Raw genomic sequence first — 18,506 nt, 5'->3', positions numbered from 1 at the left:
TTTGTGGAGTAAAAATGTAACACCCGTTTCCCAAAACCGATTTGTTAAAGAATTATTAGAGCCTAAGCTATGGTTTTGGGGAAAACCATGCCACGACGTGGAGGATTGATGGCCACAACGTGGCATAACAACTTAATAAGGATCACATCTGGCTTGGTTACCACGAAGTGGCAAATAGATGGCCACAACGTAGCAGCTGTTGCAACCTAAGCCCATAATTTGTAGGGTTCCATTCATATTTAAAGGCTCTAACTCTTGGTTTAGGGCATATCCTCTAGCCTCCACCTCTCCATTACGAAACCCAGATTCCATGGAATATTAAGATCTTGTTTACTTGGTTTCAAGGTTGTTCTTCTTAATCTGGTGAGGCTTGTGAAGAAAGTAATTCCTTGGCACAAAGAAGCATACAGTAAGACTAGATCCACCATCTTCTTCAAGTTTATGGACCTTAAGAGGTAAAAAGCTTGCACCTTGATCTTGTTCTTTTCATACCCATGTTGTTGGTCATTATTGGTTGGTTTTGGTCCGATTCTTGGATGTTTTGGAGGTTGAGGAACTCCAAAGCTTAATATGACATTCTTAGTGTAACACTCGTGTTTCTAGCCTAGGAATTTATATTGAGTTGATAGTCTAGGTTAACCTTTGTAACTCATTTTGAAGAAATGAAAAGGAATTATGTGAATATTATGTGAATTATGTGTTTTATGCTTAATTATTAGGGCTTAATTAATTAAGAATAAAAATAAGCGTCAAAATTAAAGTGTGAGATAAGCCTGATATCTTTACATAAAGTTGTAGTGGTCGAAACAAGGATTTCGGGGATATAAAGAATACCAAAATCCGAGTTATAACGAAGAAGTTATGACCTGTCGAAGTTTCGCGACAAAACCGGCACGGTGCTGAATGTCGTAAAGAGTGAGTTTTTCATAAACTACTCTTTATCCTTAGTAATCTAAACGAAAGTCGTAGTATTCGTTAAACCGAGAAGTTCGATAAAAAGAACGCCCAAATCTGACTTCGTATGAGGAAGTTATGATTTTTCGAAGTTCCAGCTTAGCAGTAGACAACTAAAAACTCGAATTTTAGATCGAGCGATTTTTAGCCGACACAACCTAAACGAGAATCGAAGGTCTCGTCATTAGGAGCACAACGGTAAAAAGTCTGACAAAAACGGACGTCGGATGAAGAAGTTATGAATTTTTAACGGATTTCCTGTCCCGGTCTGTTAAAAATAATAATATAAAATTTAAAGTCAAAATTAGCTGACGAAGTCTAAACGGAAGTTGTAGAGCGTAATTTTAGCTACGCGTGAATATAAAGAACGTCAAAAACGGAGCTTGTATGCGAAAGTTATGGATTTTAGAAGTTTTGGCACGAAAATCGAGAAAATTCGCATAGTCACGAGTTGCCACGTCACCCTCGCTGAAAAAGTGCCACGTGTCCTGCTGAGTCACCAAGCTGCTGAGTCACCGAAGCTGCTGAGTCATACGGAGCCACGTGTCAGATCCTGATTCGACCGAGGAGGAGGCCCAATCCAAAGCAGCCAGCTCTCCGGCCGAAGCTTCGCCCTGTTGCCGCATGTTCCGAGCCTCGCATAGCCTAGCTCCGAGCCTCGCATGTGCACCAGTAGGCCATGGTCCAATCAGAAGCTGCCAACGAGCCCTCGTAGGTGCGACCCATGTGCGAGCCATGCGCAGCCTCGTGCGAGCCACCCCCCTGCGAAGCCTCTCAGCCGTCGGATCAGAAGACTCTTAGCCCTTGGATCAGAAGCTTCACCCTATAAATAGAAGGCTGCGACCCTTCTCGGATATTTTTAAGAAATTGCCATATTTAGCCCCTTTCTTCATATTTTCTTCACCTTAACCTTCCGCGAAGCCCTGGTATCGATTGTAAAGCCCGGAATACTCCACGAAGTGCTCGAGAAGCCCGGAAAATTTATATTTTCGGTTTAGAAGCCCGACTTTTACAGAGCCCGGTTTCTCAATAAAACTCCCGATTTTATTAGAAACGATCGTTTTAGGAAACGAATTGCTGCCCGATTTTCATCGAAACATGTGAGTGTGTAGTTACTTTCAATTTACACATAGATATGAAGTATTTACCTTGAAATACGTGTTATGTGTAAATATGTTCATTGTTTATTCGAGGTGACTATTGAATTGATGTTTTATACAAGTTTTAAATTGTATATGCTTTTATCTACAAAATATGTTGGGTAGAACATGGGTAGATGAAATAGTTGATGTGTGTTAAAAAAGGTGAGAGGCCTCGATGTTGTTGTTGTTGTTGTAGTCATCTAGCGGAGTATAGATGACGACCACGGACTTTCTAGACAGTCCAATGGAACACTAGCAGGTTCGCAACTTGTAGGTGTTGATGAATTAAATGTTCATTAGCGTACTCCATCCCCCTCATGGTTGCCTTAAGGACATGTATGGCTGAGGAAACCCCTTAGCAGTAGTGTCCATCCCGATGATATTCCTTAGGCTAGGTCCCTTGTGATAGGTGTTTAGGGACGTAAAGTGAGGACAACGGAAATGGGTAATCAGGGTTATTGTTGATTGGTGAACTTAATAAGTATATTATTAATGTGGGTTGAAAACCCTATATGCTCACCAGGCTCCCAAGCCTGAACCACTCAGTTTTATGATTACAGGTAGTGGACCCCGAGCATAGTTGGAGGACGATGAGAGATTTTTGGATTATAGGCCAGTAGTTGTAAATAACTGTTGAAAGGCTTATAATGTCTTGTTTATGCTTTTGATCTGTATCGGAACATGACATCCCGAGGTTTTGATATGAAATGAAACTATACATTTCTTAAAGAAGGTTTTGATAAACTTTTATCATGTTTTGTTTTGGGAACAAATTCCGCAACATCTTTTAAAAAGATTTCTCTGATTTTATTTTAAAAAGCATAAATTAAATCGGTCTTTTCTGGCCGAGAAATTAGGGGATGTCACACTTATGATATTTTTATAATTTCTTGGATGTTTTGGAGTTTGAGGAACTACAAATGTTTTGGAGTTTGAGGAACTACAAATATCTTGGACCATTAAAGGAAAAATATAACTAAAAATGTTAAAATATAACTAAAATTGTTACCTCAAACTCCAAGACATTCTTATGATATTTTTTCTTATAGGTTTTTCTAATACAATGTTTTAAACTTTGCTTATAATTTTTTTAAACTTTTTTTTTTATAATTTCATATAATTTTAATACAAGTGTTTTTAAACCAAATATTTTATAAATGTTTTGAAATTTTCTTATAATTTTTAACTTTTTTTTTTTACATTTTCATACAATTTTTTTATAACTTTCATACATTTATTTCTAAACTTTCTTTTACAATATTTTTAAAGTGTTTCACGAATTTTATATGACAATTTAATATATTTTTTATAACATTTTAAAATATTTTCGTTATATACTAGTTTAAAACGTTCTATTAAAAAAATTAAAATTTTATAAACTTCTAATTAAAAATTATTAAAAGTTGGAATAATTTTAAAACATTTATGTTATATAGATTTTTTTGTTTTTTATTTGCTAAGTAATATTTTCTTTTATTTTTTTTAAAAATCCTCCATACTTATTATAACATATTTAATTTTATTGTTAAATACTATTTATTTTAAAAATATTGTATATGGTTAAAAACAAAAGAAAAAAAATTATAAGAGGCTATATAAAATATTTCACAAAACAAAAACATATTTATTAATTAAAAGGTAAAATTTAAAATTGATCAATATTTAGGAAATTATAGATATTTTAAAAATAACGTTTGAAAAAAAATAATACAAACAAACATGAAAAATAAATCGCTATTAAAAATGGGAAAAATAACTTATGAGAGTAATTAGTTTTTCGTTTTGTTCACATTTAGAATTTTTTTTTACATATTTTAACTATTTAACTTGTTAATTTAGACAATCGAACAAATATAACAAATTAAATGGTCAAATATATATATAAAAAATAAATTATAAAAATATTTCAAATGATTTCCCCGCAAGTAATTTTCTCGCAGGTAGTAAAATCCAATTCGTTTTCCACACTCAACTTCACTTTATCCTTTTAAAAATGCTTCAAAATTGGAGGGATTATGATGTGAATTTGGTACAAGTAAAGTGGATAGCCTTACACGATTTGGGTTCTTGTCTTTTTAACGTGGCCATGGCTTCTTTGCAGAAAATAACTTTTCAAAGTCCTCTGATTTCCTCGAAACCCATAAATGAACCTCACGAATTTCATCAAAATCAAGCATTTTTTCCGTTACCCATTTCAAGAAGATCTGCAATTTTGATATCTGTTCTTCCATTTGCCCTAATTTCTAACCCTCTAGAATCTGCGGCTAGAGAAAGGCGCAACAGAAAGGTCATCCCTCTTGAAGATTACCTCACCAGCTGTTAGTAAATTACTACTCTCGTATATATTATTGTTAATGAAACTCCATGAGTGGCTGGTTTTTGTGTAATGAAACTCCATTTGGCAATGTAAGATGAAAGGAATGTGATGTATGCTAATGGAATTCATTTGGACTTTCATAGTCAAAATCGTCTTCTTTGGAATAAAAAATTGACATGATTTGATTCTTATCACATAAAATTCTAATCTTGTTACTGTTAAAAACTTTTTCTGTAATGTGAAATTATGTCATGTATTCCCTCTTAAAGTGAACAATATCAGATCAATTATGTTGCATTCCCTCTTAAAGTGAATATTTGAAGAGAAATGTCTAACGAAAAGCTATAGCTGTTTAGATTTTTTGAAATCTAATAATTGTTGCATTGTACTTTTTTTTCCTTTTAGTATATAATAATTTGAAAAATCTTTCCAATTATAGCAATGAATTTTGCTTTATATTTGAATCACATTGCTATAATTGGGTATTTATTTCTTGCATTAAACTTTAAAAACAAGAAGGAAATTCTTGTATTGAAAGTTTTCTTGAATTTGAAGCAGCTGATGGACTGAAATACTATGATATTGCTGAAGGAAAGGGCCCCACTGCTGAAAAGGGATCATTCGTTCAAGTTCACTTTGATTGTGTTTATAACAAAATCACAGCAGTTTCAAGCAGAGAGTCTAAAATTTTAGCTGGAAATCGTACAATTGCACAGGTTTGTTTCTACAGTTTGTGTTTATTCATGCAACAAAGCTATTACCTTTTACCAATTTATGAAGTGAAGTGGATTTTCTTTTACCAATTTAAGCATCTGTGTTTCAATTTTCTTATCAACTTTCTATCAATTAATATGCAGCTATGTTTCAGTTAGTTCCCAATTCTTATTTCTACAAATTCATTCAACAAAGAGGATTTCTTACTAATTTATGCAGTCATGTTAATATTAGTTAATAATTGATTACATTAATGATGCATAAATTCGTAAAAAGAAAATTGAAACATGACTGCATAACTTGGTAACAAATCGACTTTGTGCATAATTTGGTAAAGGGTTAAATGCAAAAACTAGCAACACACTTTCATTTCTTCATATTAAAACGTTGTACTTTAAAATATCTACCCAATTATACCATTGTCAATTTTTCATCCCACATACAAAGCAGTTTTCGTGCTATAATTGCGTAGAATTTTCAAAATATAATGTGCTAATAATAAACAAAAGGGTAGACTTTTGATTTTTCAAAGTACAATGTGTTAAAAAAAAAGAACGGAAGTACAATGCTATCATAGAAAGAATGGATAGTAAGATGCTATAATACATTAACACACCAATAAATAAAATAAAACTTTGTTGCTAAATCTTGCATTTAGCCCATTGGTAAAATAAGGTATAACTTGGCTGGAAAGTAAGTGTTTTACATTTTTACCCCTTTTAAAGGATCGAAATTTTTATCCTTTTGACATATTCCTTTGATGGCCTTAAGTAGCCTTACGAGTTCAAGGTTGGAGCTCCTCCGGGAAGGGAAAGAAAGCGCGATTTTGTGGACAATCCCAACGGTTTATTTTCTGCACAAGCGGCACCAAAACCTCCCCCCGCCATGTACACCGTGGTTGAGGGGATGAAAGTTGGTGGAAAGGTGGTCACTTAAATTTACCATCATTTTTTGGGTCACAGATTCCAACGGAATTGGAATTCAGAATTCCATTCCATGGCGTGTGTGGTTGCCAAATGAACGGAATTCAAATTCCGTTGGAATCTCTCAAATTTTTCGGTGGAAAGAATCATTTCCATTTGTATATCTTAAATACATAAAATAAAAAAATTCAGTTACATATATGATATATCGATAAACAAAAAGTATTTATATATAAATAAATTTTCAAAAATTATTAATTTTTTTTTTATTGAGATCATCCCGTTTCTTGCCAATCAAACACGCCTCCTAAATAACATTCTTCCGTATTCCAAATACGTTTTACAGCTTCCATTCATTCTAATACCATTCTACAAACAAAATGCCTTATAAATAATTTCCTGTATTTAAATCCTTTTTTTTATTATTATTTTGTTACAGAGGAGAGTGATTGTTCCCCCGGAGGCTGGGTATGGAAAAAGGGGCATGAATGAAATTCCGGTGAGCATTTCGTTTGATTTTTTATAATCTTTGTTTTCAAACCATATTTTGTTGCTTAAAAGTGGAAAAGGTTGTGATTTTTAAAGTTGCTATTAGTTTTTCTCAAAATCTAATAATTTCATGTGATTTGTAGGTTGAAAATTAGACAAGGATAGTGAAAACTAAAATTTCAACCTAATTGTTTCATCCTAATACGAATAATTACAAAACAATTGCAATATAAAAATATATATATTTTAGATTTTTGTACAATTCGAATATCTGAAAATTTAGTAAAATATGATCCTAATCTGTATCTAAAAATTTTATGGTTTGGTTGTGAAGCCTGGAGCGACCTTTGAGATGAATCTTGAGCTATTGCAAGTGATTCGACCTGAAGGGAAGTAGTTTGTTTCCAGGGACTGTGGGTATCTTAATCTTGTTTATTAGCAGGATCTGAATGAGTTTGCAGGGGTAGTTTGGGTATAAAGAGCAAATTTTACTACCATGCCATTTTATGAGATATGTATAAAGCTTTGTAATATGAAGTTGTACATGACATTGCATGACAAAAAACTCTTTGTAACACTGTATTTATATACCAACTCCTTTTATCATTTTGGAATAATTCACATGAAAAGCACAATCTACGTTTTTGGAACATATAAAAGATAAAATTACTAATTTGCCCATCAAGCATTGTGATGATAAGGATTTGGGCTCATAAAAAAATTCACAGAAATATCTGACATAATAATACATGGTTTATAGTAAATTGTTTAATCTTTATATTTTTGAATGTTGGGTCACCAAGGTTGAGTCTTGTGAATTTCGACTTGGAACAACTCCATTTGAAGTGTTTAATTCCCAAGTGATTATAATCGAAGGGTTTTTTTCCCCCATTAAGTATTGTATGGTAAAGTAGTCAAATATTTAATGATGTCCGATAAAGAATTGTATATATAATCTTTATTTATTTCTAGATTGAATAAACCACATGAAGGAGACTAAGTTAACATTTGCTTACACTAGAAACAATTTTCAAAATATTAATCAATTTTAATGTGACAATACTTGGGTAGAAAAAATAACCAATGTAAATGGTTGGTGTCTTAATACATCATGCCACATTTTTTGGTATAACTCACTAAGGGGTTGTTCCATAAAACTAAATCATTTAATGCCGAATGATTATATTTTTGTGGTTCAAAGAAGGCCGTGTTCCTTAACTGTTCAAAGGATTTGGATGCATTTAGAAGCTGAATCAAAGATACTAATGCCAATCGATTTAGATGTGACATTTGAATGTCAGCAGGGGCGTCCCGTTGATTTTGAGGGCCCTGTTCGGAAAATAAAATTGGGCCCTTAAACATAATTTTTTTTATATAAGCAAAATTCGTTAATACTATGATAAGTCGATTATTATTAGAAAAAAAAGAATGATAACATACTATACAATCTTACATAGTTACATTAATTACAATGTTCTAATAGCATTCTTAGAATCGAATGTGTTCACCAACTTGTCATAATAAATACTCTCCAAAATACTGTTCTCGATATCTACAAAATATATTGTTTCAAAATCTATCATTTTCAAGTCATTAAGTATTTCTTGTGAAATTGTTGACAGTAGAAATTTAACAACTTCAATTTTGAGAAGTTTGTTTTTACAGACGCAACAATTAATAGAAAAGTCAGCAAAAGTATATATGCATCAGGAAAACAGTTGACTTCTTCATATATTTTAAAACATCGGTGGGTTAGTGGTTTCACTTGGTAAGAACTTGTCAACCAGATATAACTCCAGATTAAGTTCATTGACGTCAACATCTGATTGCTTGCTATATTTAAGTGCAACTTCAAGACGGATACAACACAAGTTGATATATTTGTCATCAAATTCCTTCAAGCAAAATCATAATTCTTTCATATTTATTTTATTGTTCAAATCTTGTTTTAAAAGATGTCATCGACTGAAATTAAAACAATCAAACACAAAAGAAACAACATAAGTAGGTCGATTCTAATTTTGAAGCACAACAAGTGAGCATCAAATTTATAAGAAAATCAATTATAATTTTTGAAATTGAAACAATAAATTAATCACAAATATGAAATTGAGCGATCTTATTGGATCTTGAAACTTACAAATTTGACTTCCGAATAAGATGACGCTCACTGATTTTGAAACAATCAGTTAATCAACAATCAAACAAACACACCCTCAATGACTTAATTAGTGGGTTCAAGAGAAGGAGTAACGTCATAGGGACTTCCGACTTAGATTTGCGAGAATCAGAAGGTGAACTGACTTTCTCCTGGTGACGATACCCTTGAATCAATTTTGTTTCCGAACTTGGATTACTAGTCTACTATTATGAATCCTATGTAAAAATTGGGGCCCCTCCATGATGTGGGCTATGTACGGTCGCCCACCTCGTATATCCTCAAAGACGTCCATGAATGTCAGATGTAGATGTTATCAAACAATCCTGATTTTGTTGGAAATTAGGTAAGAAAGAAAAAAAATCATATATGGTAGTAGTCCATATTATATCTTTAGCCCATTAAACTCCAAGCCACCCTAAGGATGGTAGATTTGTTTAGTTATTAGTCAAGGTTTTAAGTTTTAACTTGAAAATAAAGAAAATATGTGCATAAAGAACTATTATTTTATAAATTATAAGTATATGGTTGCTCAAATATTTTTTTATAGAATTATTTGTTACTTTAAGTTTTTTTTTTTTGAGGGATAAAATATTATTTTAAAATAAATTAACAATCTAAAGTCTAAAAAGATAAAATAAAGGAGATCTCTAAAATAAGACAACTAAATTTATTGCACAAAGTCCCAAACTTCCAATTTATGCTCCGTTGGCTTTCTATCCACAAGAGGGACAAAATTGCTTACGCCTGAAGTACAGTATATATAAGAATCTCCGCCATAGCTAGGGTTTTAGTTTTACCAACAGCTTCTGATAATCGACCTCGCAGAAATGGATACTTCCTTAAGATACGGTGGAGAATCACGCGCTCTCAGGATCGCCACAAACAAGAATCCTCCTACGGTGAAATACGCCGGAGATGTAAGTGCTCTCAAAATCCACGCTAAGCAGAAGCTCCAAATCGATTCCAACACGCTACTTCAGGTTCCAAATTCACACCATTTGTTTCAAACTATATCTTTTGCTTATCGTTATTGGCAGCAATTTTGAACTGTCTTTATTTGATTTTGATTTTGTTGATCATAAGGAGTTCCGGATTTCTGTTTGGGTTTTATCTGTGTATCAATGACGTTACTGAAAGAAATCAGCTCCTGATTCTGTTGCATTTTGATTAATTTGATAAGAAGATTAACTCCGGTTCAAATTAGGGATTTCAAAAACTTGTGCTTTACGTTGACATCTAATTCTCCAATATTGCAGCTTAGCGGAGAGCTTGATACAGGAACTGGGCTTCCAACTTTCTTGTGTGCACTTGTTAGACACTCCTATCCTACTGTATGTTACAATTTCTACCCTTAAGTTATGAATCTTTTAGCAAACTAGGCTTAAATTAACAATCTTTAACACATCTACTTACTTGATATAGCTTTCAGCTAGCCTTGGAGCTGGATTGCATTATGATAAAAATGAAAATCTCCATTGCACCTTGCGTGGGAAAAAAGCATATCCAGTTTCATTCAATCGTGATGTGAACTTTGTTCTTAAAGGGCGTTGCAATATTGACCAAGAGTTGACTCAGGTGTGTGGAAATTTTATTTTCTTGATATTATAATAGCAGGTTAAGTAATGGGTCAAAAGAAATTGGGTTGGCCTGCCAATGTTGTTTTGCCTATCCTTTCAAATTCATATATAATTTTTATATTAAAGTGCTAAATGCAAGAAATATGCTTTGTATTTGTATGACATTGTTATAATTGGGTAGAAAATTCAAAGTAACAATGCTGTAAAAAGAAGACATGAAGGTCTATGATATAAAAACAAATCAATGGAAGTACATTACTGTTTCTAGCATATAACAAATACCGTGGTCTAAACTATTATCAAAGTAATGATCCTTTTTTTTTTAACTCAAGCAATTTAAGAGGTTATAAACTATTGAATATAATCCAAGTTTTGTCCTTTTTCACAGAAATGACATAAAGCAAACACTTGAAAACTTCAAATCAAGATTCATTTGCCATAAATAAAAAATGTTACTTTCTTAATTAGCTAGTGTTCAAGGTATGAATATATTTGTGTAATATCTAAAAAGTTATTTTCTTTTTTGCTTATCTCTTAAACAGCCAACACCACAGGGAGCTCTTGAGTTGGTATGGAACATGCTAGATTTTCAGAAAGACCAAGATGTAAGACTCAAACTTGGCATGGAAATCGTTGACAAGGTATTTTCCATATTTAATGTGTCTTTTTGAAAATAATTATTGAAACTTTGAAGAATCATGATTCAGATAATCATCCAATGAAAGATAGGGACAGTTATGTAAATTTATATAAACCTTCAAAATCAGCTTTCTTGCAGCTACTCCTTACCCATGATAATAATGTACTTCCCTTTTTAACAGATAATAGCAATATGTAACCTATAATAGCAACATACTTATATTCTTTACATATAGATTGCAATGTATCTACAATATCTTGCAAATAATAGAAACTTGGAGTTTTTAAATGATAATAGCAATATGTAACAAATATAAATACATTGGTATTATTTGTAAAAAAAGGATAAAGTGGCGTTGTTTTAGATAAAAAAAAAACATAAGTAAATAGGTATTATGAGTTAAAAATATAAGTAGGTTGCTATGATGGATACAAATTAAGTAGATTGTCCATATTGGTAGAGAGAATAAAGTGCATTGGTATTATGTAATTTGGCATTTTGTAACTTATCAACATGTAAAATTGTAATTAGTTGCTTTCTCTAATAATAATAGTATCTTTTTTGTTTGTTAATTTTATTGGTAATGTTTGTAATCTCATGTGTCTTTTTGTTGCAGATTCCGTATGTACAAGTCAGGGAAAACAATTGGACATTTAATGTTGATATTAATGGAAGATGGAATGTGAGATACCACCTATGAGATGGACAATTCATTATGTTGTTGTTTTCTAACAAGTCTCAATTGCAAAGAAAAAAAAAAGAACTAATGTGTAGCTCTGTAGAATTAGCCCAAAACTACTAAATTAAGATTTTTGATACATGCTTGTTATTATTCACAATCAGTCATCTTGTTAATGCCAAATAGTGTATTTTTGTCTCATGTTAATCCATTGGGCTAAAACATATTATACTCGTATTTCCCCAATTCTAAGACTTTTTAAGGTTTTTAAACAACCATATACTATCTATTAAACAATTATATACTCTCTAGTAATGTGCTTTCTGTTTTGTGCCTAAAATAAAACTAAAGGAGTATCCCACATTGAATTTTTTGAAGCTTAGGCGTAGAGGAGAAATATCAATAGGAGAAAGTGAATTTACATGATCTTTGAGAAATTGAGATTTTTTGTTTATCGAAACACCTTATTTTCGAACCGTTGTAACATTTGGCGTGTTTAACTGCTATTGAGATGAATGCTAATGGATAAAATTCCAACTTTTCCCAAAATATAATCAAAGGTCAAAAGATTTTCTTGTCGTTAGCTTTTGAAAAGAAAATGGAAAAGAGATATAAATGATTATTCTTGAGTCTCGACTACTGTTTCTGTTATAGTAAAATTTGAATGTTAAGTTCCAACTTCTACCACATGTAACATCTTATTTATTAGAGTTAATTACACGAATGGTCCCTATGGATTGGGATAATTTGTGCGTTTGGTCTCTAACTAATTTTTTTAACTCGGAAGGTCCATACTATTTGTTTTTGTTACGCATTTGGTCCATGTCTTACCTAAAAAGACTATTATTTAAATAGGGAAAAATGATGGGTAATATAATTGTAATGTAAAGTGATGAGGATAAGGTTGGGGGTGTCTTTATTTAAATAAATTAAAAAAATCAAGGGTAAAGTAGTCTTTTTAGATAAGACAGAGACCAAACGGGTAGCAAAAACAAATAGTATGGACCTTCCGAGTTAAAAAAATAGTTAAAGACCAAATACACAAATTACCCTAAACCATAAGGACCATTTGTGTAATTTACTCTATTTATTAAATGTTTATTTTTTTTATGTTTTTTTATTTTTTTATTTTTTTATTTTTTTTTCCATGTTCTGATGTTCTTCTAGAAACGTTTCAAAAGAAGTCTATTTACCAACGTAAACAAAATCTTCAAGAACTCGATTTTTTGTTAAATGTCACTTAAAGAAGTAAAGAACTTATTAAGATGTTATTAAATTGCAAAATTCAATGAGACCACCTTAATGAATAAAGAGAAAACTGCCCAAATTAATTTTACCTTTATTTGGTCAAACCTTCGTCAATATAAAATTGTATTTTACCCTCCATCTCATGCAGAAAAAAAAACATGGCTTCTTCAAGATTTGTTCTTTTCCTACTACTATCACTTGCTTCATTTTCATATTCACATCAAATCCAAGAAACCTTTTTGCAATGTCTTTCCGACATCCTAGTCCCCAACACTTTCCTCACCCCTGACTACGCCGACTTCACCCCACTTCTCACCTCCAGAGCCATAAATCTTCGCTTCACAACCCCATCAACTCCCAAACCCGAAGCTATTTTCACTCCTTTGAATGAAACCCAGATCCAAACCGCAGTTATTTGTGCCAAAAAGCTCGGGATTCAAGTTCGGGTTAGAAGTGGAGGGCATGATTACGAAGGGTTGTCATACACATCAGTTATGAATTCTAGTTTTGTCGTAATTGACTTGTCAAAGATGCGTGGTATTAACGTCGATACTACTGAAAATTCTGTTTGGGTGGAGGCCGGAGCCACCATTGGCGAGCTTTACTATCGAGTGGCGGAGAGAAGCAAAACCCTAGGATTTCCAGCTGGGATTTGCACGAGTTTGGGTGTCGGTGGACATGTCACCGGAGGTGGGTATGGAACGATGATGAGGAAATATGGTCTTGCAGCGGATAATGTGTTAGATGCAAGAATCATAAACGCAAATGGAGATATTCTTGATCGGAAATTGATGGGGGAGGATGTTTTTTGGGCTATACGTGGTGGTGGCGGGGGTAGTTTTGGAATCATTGTTTCGTGGAAACTTGAACTCGTCAATGTCCCTGAAACTGTGACTGTGTTCGCTGTTACCAAAACATTAGAACAAGACGCCACCAAGATTCTTTACAAATGGCAAGAAGTGGGTTCGGTTTTTAACGAAGATCTCTTTATCAAAGTCACTTTGGCTGGATCGAATGTATCGGGTACAACTAATAAAACAGTAAGTACAACTTACCAAGCATTGTTTCTTGGTGGAATAGATAGACTCATGCAGATCATGAACGTGAATTTTCCCGAGCTGGGTCTACAGAAAGAGGATTGTATTGAAATGAGTTGGATAGAATCTGTAATGTTCTTCGCTGGATACCCAAGAAACGTGCCACCTTCTGTCCTCCTTGAAGGAAAACCATCTTTCTTGAACTATTTTAAAGCAAAATCAGATTTTGTGAGACAAGTAATTCCGGAATCAGGGTTAGATGAAATCTGGAAGATAATGAATGAAGAAGGAAGTCCATTGATGATATGGAATCCATATGGAGGAATGATGAACGAGATTTTAGAGTCATCGACCCCGTTTCCTCACAGAAAAGGGGTACTTTTCAAGATTCAGTATGTAGCATCATGGATGGATCCTGTAATGGAGGAGAAGCATGTTGGTGTGCTTCGGAAGCTCTACGAATGCATGACCCAATATGTTTCAAATTCTCCAAGAGAAGCCTATGCAAACTTCAGAGATCTTGATCTTGGAAGGAATGATAAACATGAATTCATTTACGATATAGATGATAAGAGACTTTCTTGGGGAAAGATGTACTTCAAAGATAACTTCGAGAGGCTGGTGGCAATCAAGGCTGATTTCGACCCTGATTACTTCTTCATCCATGAACAGAGCATTCCGAGATTGTCGAGAGGGACTAGCTAGTAGAATCAATAATGAATAATGCATTAATTTTGTTTGTCATATTCATGCCTTTGTATGGCTACGCCTTAATTATATCTCATAAATGTGGATTTGCATCACTAATGAAAACCAAAATGTGGTTAATTATTAACTAGGACTAATATTATAAAAGCCCTAAATTTTTAACGCGTAATTGGAAAACGCCCCTGATGAAATTTATTGTGTTTTGACCCTCAGGCACTTAATTGAACACAAACATGCCTGTAATCATTCTCATAACTTGATCAGCCGGTGTAAGTTAATTCCCATAAAGATGTTGGCTTCGTTTGGAGGGCAGTGCAAGGTCGTATACCTTGTGCTTCGGCACTCATCAGTAGAAACATTCTTATTGATTTCGTATTTTGTGGTCTATGTGTAAATCAGCAGGAAGATGCATATCATATACTTATCAACTGTTTGTTTGCGAGTATGGTTCGAAGAAAAATTCTAAGCTGGTGCGAGATTGATGATATGACAGTCACCACAGTAAGTGAGTTCATTGATCTTACTTCTAAATGGGGAAACCGTGTAAAATGTAGGAAAAGACTCATCGCTATTTGTTATGGAATGTTATGGGTGCTTTGGAAGTCAAGGAACAACAGACTATTTCAAAGGTCTGTTTGTTTCCCTACTCAAGCAGTCGAGGATACTAAGTCATTAGTTTATCTATGGATCAAATGTAGGGGTAGAAAATAAATTTGTAGTTGGGAGAGTTGGAAAGTTTCCCCCTTTTCTATTTCTTGATATGTAATCGACTGTAACTCCTTGGCCCTCGTCTAGTTTCTTGCTAGCGTGGGTTTATCTATAAAATTCTCGGCCGTTTCCAAGAAAAAAATTTGAAAAATGCCCTAATATTTTTTTATTATTGTTATGACCACAATTTTCTCGTAAAATTATCGCTCTAGCCCACTTAACGAGTTTCATGGTTAACTTGGTTATTTTTTTATCAAAATCATTCCTAAAAAGTTCAAATTTGGTCCTTAAGGTATGCAAAAAATTACACCACATGATTTTTTAACTTTATTTTTTGTTTTTTGTATACTTTATTTAATTTCGAGTTTTTATTTTTATTTTTTATAATAAATGTACATACATTTTTTATTTTCTTTTTTTATATATACGTTATTTATTTTCATTTCTTTAACTTTTCAACAATTTGATTTCTTTTTACTTGTTTCTATTTTCTAGTGTATATAACTATATATAGAGTATATTAGAGTTTGTTTTCTGTCTTTTTTTTTTGTTTTTTTCATTTTTTTTTCGTATTATATTTTTAGTTTTTTCTTCTTTTTATTTATTTTTTTCTTATTTTGTTTTCCAATTATTTTTTTTCAGTATTTTTAACTTTTTATTGATCTTTTTCAAAAAATATAAAATGTATTAATATATTAGTATATTATAATTTTGATAATTTATAGTTTTTGTAACTTTTTTATTTTTATTCAAGTAAATAAAATATTTATGTATATATTTGTAATTTCGGTCCAACTTATTTTCTTTTTATTCTTTTTTTCTTTAGTGCTATTATATTTATGTTACGAAAAAGTGAAAATTAAAAAAATTAGATTGTTTATTGAGAATTAGTGTTTCAATATGTTATATAACTTGCAAATTAAATCATATTTCTATATGTGATATCAATAGTTTAAATTCAATATAATATTTTTCAATTTGATAATAAACTAAAAGAAAGAACAAAAAATATAATAATAGTCAGTCTCTATAAAAAAAAACTTGTTATAGTAATTTAAATTGAATTCAAATTCATTTACTTGAATCAAAATAAATAAAAATATTAGAAAAACCAGAATAGAAAAAAAAATAGAAAACAAAAGGTATAAAAACAAATTGTTGAAAAAATAAATAAATAATGTATATATATTTATGAAAAAACAAAAATAAATAAAGTTTACAAAAAACGAAAAAATTAAGTTGAAAAACCATGTGGTGTAATTTTTTACAAACCTCAAGGACCAAATTTAAACCTTTTATGATTGATTTTGCAAAAAAAATTATCCAAGTTAATCATGAAACTCGTTAAGTGGGCTAGAGTGATAATTTTACGAGAAAGTTGTGGTTATAACAATAATAAAAAAAATATTAGGCTTTTTCCAATTACACGTTAAAAATTTAGGGCTTTTATAATATTAGTCATATTAATTATTATGCACAATACCAACCAATTTTCTCCATCATGCCTCCATAGTTCATCAAATTCAAGGGTAAATTACATAGTTGTATGAAACTTGAAGTTATTATATTTGGTAGTTTGAACATATATGCACGCATATAAGGGCATTGCATCTTTAACATTATACTATACAAGATTGTTCCTACTGTAGATTTAAAGGTTGTTAATTGCAGTTCCTTTTTACATGCGGGATAGACTTATAGAGCTTGCTTCCATAGAAGGTATAGGTATTTCAAGACTTCTCATTGGTATGCTTTTCAACGTATTTTTTTAATCGTTAAGCTAATATATCTTATTACGATGACTTTGATTGTTCATCATTGATTTATATTTAATTTTTCAACCTAAAATCTACATTAAATGATATGCTTAAAAGCAAGAAATGGAAATATAACTTGTATTGATGCTTTGATGACAAATAACCAACAAACTTTAAACTGTTATAAAATATGATCAAATAATAAGATAAATTATAGAGTAAAGAAAGACATGAGAGTAGAGAGAACTTTATTCCAATATTTGTGATGAAATCATCAAACTTTATAATACATAATATTCACTATTTATACTAGAGAAAGAAGATGAAAGGTCATGTATGATATGAATGCACATTATGGTGGTGCATAACTACACTCATAAAACTCATAATAATGTTTGCTATAATGCTCACTAATTATGGAGAGTAATGAGGGAATATGGAGAATCCAATAGTCATTCACTAAATAATAATTCATAACACTCCCCCTTGAATGACGATTGTATCATGCCTCGTTAAAACCTTAATCGGTAAAACCTCATGGGAAAAACCCTTTATTAAGGAAAAAGAGTACATGATTAATAATAGATATTGGAAACAATTGTCTCGTTAAAAACCTTGCTAAGAAAACCCGGTGGGAAATACATAGCTAAGGAAAAGAGTACAATATGTTTCTAACTCCCCCTGATTAGCACATCACTTGATTTTCTTGAAGCACCGCATAGCAATGTTTCGTACCATCGTTTCAAATTTCGATGTAGGAAGTGCTTTAGTAAGCCAGTCAGGAAAGTTGTTACTGAATTGAATTTTCTAGATGTTGATGGCACGCTCTTTTTGAAGATCATGAGTGGAAAAAAACATTGGTGATATATGTTTGGTTCTGTCTCCTTTGATAAATCTTTCTTTGAATGGAGCTATACAAGTTGTATTATCTTCATATAGTATGGTTGGAACATCTGTAACAGCCCGGATTCCCAGGTATTATTCATTTATTTATTTTGATGATTTGTGAGGGGACTCGGCGACTTGGAGCCTAGACTCGCCGAGTATGATCGCGGATCTGGACGCGGGTTCGCGCCTGGACTCGGCGAGTCCAAGGAATGAACTCGGCGAGTCCGCGTTGTTTAATGAAACCCTAATTTCTCGGGTTTGGGGTCTATTTAAAGGGCCTTATGGCCGTCATTTGTGCTCACCAGCCCCCAGAGCAAAACCCTAGCGCATTTGAGCGTGTGGAGTGAGAGAAGAAGCCATTATCAACCATTGGAGGTGTTATTTAGCAAGGGAAAGGAAGTTTTAGACAAGAGGATCAACTTCCTGAAGATTTGAGGTCCAGAACATCACGTTTGAGGTACTATTTTCGAGCCATTCTCTGTTATGTTGGTGTTCATGATGATTTAGGGTTTGTTGAGCCCTTTTGTGGCTAGATCTAGTGCCCAATTGGTCCCATAAACGAGT

General features: G+C 32.4%; 3 protein-coding genes across 4 annotated transcripts; all 3 read left to right on the top strand.

The window, feature by feature from the left end:
• Nucleotides 1-4,120: 4,120 nt before the first annotated feature.
• LOC111898995 (peptidyl-prolyl cis-trans isomerase FKBP18, chloroplastic) lies at nt 4,121-7,145 on the top strand. Of its 2 annotated transcripts, none has more exons than XM_023894874.3 (5): nt 4,121-4,414; nt 4,969-5,129; nt 5,902-6,051; nt 6,490-6,549; nt 6,874-7,145. In XM_023894874.3, exons 1-5 carry the CDS (start codon nt 4,183-4,185, stop codon nt 6,934-6,936), a joined length of 666 nt encoding a protein of 221 aa, XP_023750642.1. In that variant the 5' UTR covers nt 4,121-4,182; the 3' UTR covers nt 6,937-7,145. The 2 variants fall into 2 exon arrangements, with proteins under 2 accessions (XP_023750642.1, XP_023750643.1); XM_023894875.3 differs by having other exon boundaries at nt 4,124-4,414; nt 4,972-5,129.
• Nucleotides 7,146-9,383: 2,238 nt separating this feature from the next.
• Nucleotides 9,384-11,797, top strand: LOC111898997 (outer envelope pore protein 21B, chloroplastic). Its single transcript, XM_023894876.3, has 5 exons — nt 9,384-9,680; nt 9,957-10,031; nt 10,123-10,275; nt 10,820-10,918; nt 11,534-11,797. The coding sequence occupies exons 1-5, from the start codon at nt 9,528-9,530 to the stop codon at nt 11,615-11,617; spliced, it is 564 nt and encodes a 187-aa protein (XP_023750644.1). The 5' UTR covers nt 9,384-9,527; the 3' UTR covers nt 11,618-11,797.
• Nucleotides 11,798-12,622: 825 nt separating this feature from the next.
• LOC111899001 (berberine bridge enzyme-like 13) lies at nt 12,623-14,586 on the top strand. Its single transcript, XM_023894877.3, has one exon. It carries the CDS (start codon nt 13,003-13,005, stop codon nt 14,584-14,586), a length of 1,584 nt encoding a protein of 527 aa, XP_023750645.1. The 5' UTR covers nt 12,623-13,002.
• Nucleotides 14,587-18,506: the final 3,920 nt, after the last annotated feature.

This window comes from Lactuca sativa, chromosome 2 (assembly GCF_002870075.4).
Source record: "Lactuca sativa cultivar Salinas chromosome 2, Lsat_Salinas_v11, whole genome shotgun sequence".
Classification (NCBI taxonomy): domain Eukaryota; kingdom Viridiplantae; phylum Streptophyta; class Magnoliopsida; order Asterales; family Asteraceae; genus Lactuca; species Lactuca sativa.
The sequence above is the reverse complement of the archived record's forward strand: the minus strand, read 5'-3'. Positions and strand labels throughout refer to the sequence as shown.